We start from the raw sequence: 2,966 nt of genomic DNA, 5'->3' as shown, positions 1-2,966 counted from the left end.
TCCTTGTGGGAAAACACAGCAAATGGCGCCTGACAACAGTTTGATTCATTTTCTAGGCCTCTATCTGAGCTACGCCATAAAGAGGGCGTTCCCTGATGTGTCATTTCCTTAACMATACGTGTGTGTGTGCGTTTTAGATGAAAGCATCTAAAAGAGAGAGAGAGAGGGAAACAGAATCATTTATTCCAAACACATGACATTGCTCAGTTCACAAGGCATAGAATTAGACTGAATAGATCTGCTCTTTATGCTTTTGCAATAAACAGTTAAACAGTTAGTCAATTAATTGGACAGTAAATTAAAATTAAGTCAATAATTTTTGTTTTTCAGCTTATTGTTTCTTTGTGCCTTTTCTCTCTTTCTACTGAAGACACTGGGTGGCTAAGAAAACAGCCAAATAAACACTATTTGACATTGGGGGAAAAAACCCAAAATGGAATTGGTTTCAAAGCCGAACGCAGCTGCAGCTGCTCAACAAACGGCGTACAAAAAGGACGGTGAAAAGTGCATWGCGCTCACACACTGATGGTGTAGTTCACTTAATCGCTAAAGAGATGCTGCCCCTTTAMTGTTGTTGAAAAGCCGGCATTTTGATAAAGGTTGCAAACGTTTGGCAGCCAGTACGAAATGCCTGGGAAAGTATCACAAATGGCGATTCCACAACTGCACAACAGTGTTAAAGAGGACATACATGCGGAAATCAAAGATATCCCATTTTACTCTGCCCTGTTGGACATGTGGTCAAGTTCAAATATGACCCCATATGAGCTTGACCAGACAGCGTATAGCTGCTGACTGGACCCTGCAAATATTTAGAAACCTGATATTTCCATGACGCTAAGAAAACCTGAAAAACTGGGGACTGGATGAGCACAAACTGGTCTGCATCACAGCAGACAACAGTGCCAGCCATGGCCTTATGAATCACACACATTGTCATCAAATCTATAATCTTTTTCTATATTAGGGCTGATGCAGATATTAATATCAGATTGGTGCAACTCTAATCTCYACACTCGCTGTGTCCAGGGTTCGTACGGGTGCTTGAAATCCTTGAAAAATGCTTGAATTGATATTTAAACTCTGCAATTCTGTAATTAAATTCAACATAAAGTTTTGTTAAAAGCTTAAATTTGGAAAACATTGTTTACAGTTTAAAGCAGATTTTTCCGTACACCTAATGTGCACGATACATTCTTGGTAACAGTAACAAATGATACCATAATGATACCATATACAGTGATCTCTCGCTATAACGCGGTTCATCTATCGCGGTCTCACTACTTCGAGAAGTAGTGACTTTGCGGTCACATTGCATTGTGTTCTGCGTCCTGATTGGCTAAAATATACGTATTACAGATTTGCCATTCAGGAGACGGAAACTGAAACTTTGAAGGCCTGCTGAGAAAAACACTGTGGCCYGGAGGCTCTGCCCTAGATACAGCTGTGAATCTCGAAAAGCAGGTTGGAGGAGAAAATTTAATGACACGACTCCGGATGCCGTTACTGATGCACATGCACATCYGCTGACCTGAAAACAGGTTTTAGTTCTTTGGTTTCAATGTAGAGTATTTAATTATGCTGTGTAATAGTTGTGAAAAAATAAATAAAGGTAACTACTTGACGGATTTCACTTATTGCGGGTTTCTGAACGCAACCCCTGCAAAAAACGAGGGATCACTGTAGTGAATTTAAATGTATTTTTTTAGTTCATTTGCATTGCTTTGCATCTCCAAAGAATGGTGCTGGAAAAGCTTAAAAATGTACCTTGAAAATGCTTGACGTTTTCTGTGGGAAAAGCGCATGAACCCTGTGTTTCTCTTCTTCCTGCAGCCTGAGATGTTGACGGATGTGTTGAAGATCTCTAACTTTGTCTTCACGGGTCTGTTTGGCCTGGAGATGATCCTGAAACTGGTGGCCTTGGGGCTTGACTACTTTCAGGACTGGAGCAACAACTTCGACTGTCTCATAGTTATCATTAGGTAAGATTTCACCTTGACTCATAGGTTTAAGTCAGTATCCAACGAAATTCAAATAGACACCGTGTTGACCTTTTGCAGCTATGTCACTTAATCGTTTGAGGCGCCATGATGGACGTCGGAAGTGGGGTACGGGGGTGTCGAACACGGCAGCTGAAATTGTTTTTCCAAGTTGTTTGAGTCGGGCTAATTTGCCTGTGAACGTAACGCACCTGGTTGGGGTTCAGAGACGTGGCGCATTTACAAAAGTTGGAAATHCCTGGCCTTAGAAASCGACCCATACGTCCTCCCTCCCGACTTGTTGATCAAATTACTGACTTTACCTGAATTCAAACCAATTTATTTTTTTTATCACTGTATCAAAAACAGCATTTCCTCCTACACTTGAGCGACATTAAAAATGTACATAAGACTAGACACAAACCAGTTTTGTCTGTTTGTGCAGCCGACCGCGCATCATCCTGWGTCCATTTTTAAAGGGAAATCAACTAAATAATACCAATATTAGGTTGCAGATGTCTGTTTCTTGACAGGCTCTGAAGAGACGCACGGCTTGTTTTGACRTCCATCATGGCGGCGCGGGCAGAGATCTGAAGAGCGTGACCTCACGTGCAAAAGGGTCAATACGTAGTTCTCATGTGACGTCACACTTTCGTGAACTTTGTAATTGACGGCCATTTTGGCAGGCGGTTGCTGTGGCGTTGCTATGACAACAATAACAATCTGCAAGCACTGAACTAGCTCTTGCCTCATTCCTAACTTAYAAACAACATAAGTGCCGTACAGTAGTTACTCAACTGCAATTTTTGAGTACTCTGCCGACCTCCCCRTAACACTAAAATAAATATCAGTGATATTTGCTGTTCTTACTGTCGAAGTTGTGAAACTAGCTTAGTTAATGTAGCTTTTATCTCCAAGCTAAGACGGATATGTTCTTTGTGTTCACTAAGTAGTCAACTATATCGCAATATGAGATCGGATGCGTGC

General features: G+C 41.3%; 1 protein-coding gene across 1 annotated transcript in view; it reads left to right on the top strand.

Annotated features, from left to right (window-relative positions):
• LOC103460545 (voltage-dependent T-type calcium channel subunit alpha-1H-like) overlaps nucleotides 1–2,966 on the top strand; it is a 20,628-nt gene that overhangs the window by 2,612 nt on the left and 15,050 nt on the right. The window contains exon 3 of the mRNA XM_008402758.2: nucleotides 1,834–1,982. Within this exon, the coding sequence (XP_008400980.1) occupies nucleotides 1,834–1,982 (149 nt within the window). The remainder of the gene's footprint in view (nucleotides 1–1,833; nucleotides 1,983–2,966) is intronic.

The sequence above is a fragment of the Poecilia reticulata genome, unplaced genomic scaffold (assembly GCF_000633615.1).
Source record: "Poecilia reticulata strain Guanapo unplaced genomic scaffold, Guppy_female_1.0+MT scaffold_255, whole genome shotgun sequence".
Classification (NCBI taxonomy): Eukaryota; Metazoa; Chordata; class Actinopteri; order Cyprinodontiformes; family Poeciliidae; genus Poecilia; species Poecilia reticulata.
Note: the sequence above shows the minus strand (reverse complement) of the source record. Positions and strands in the feature narration are given on the sequence as shown.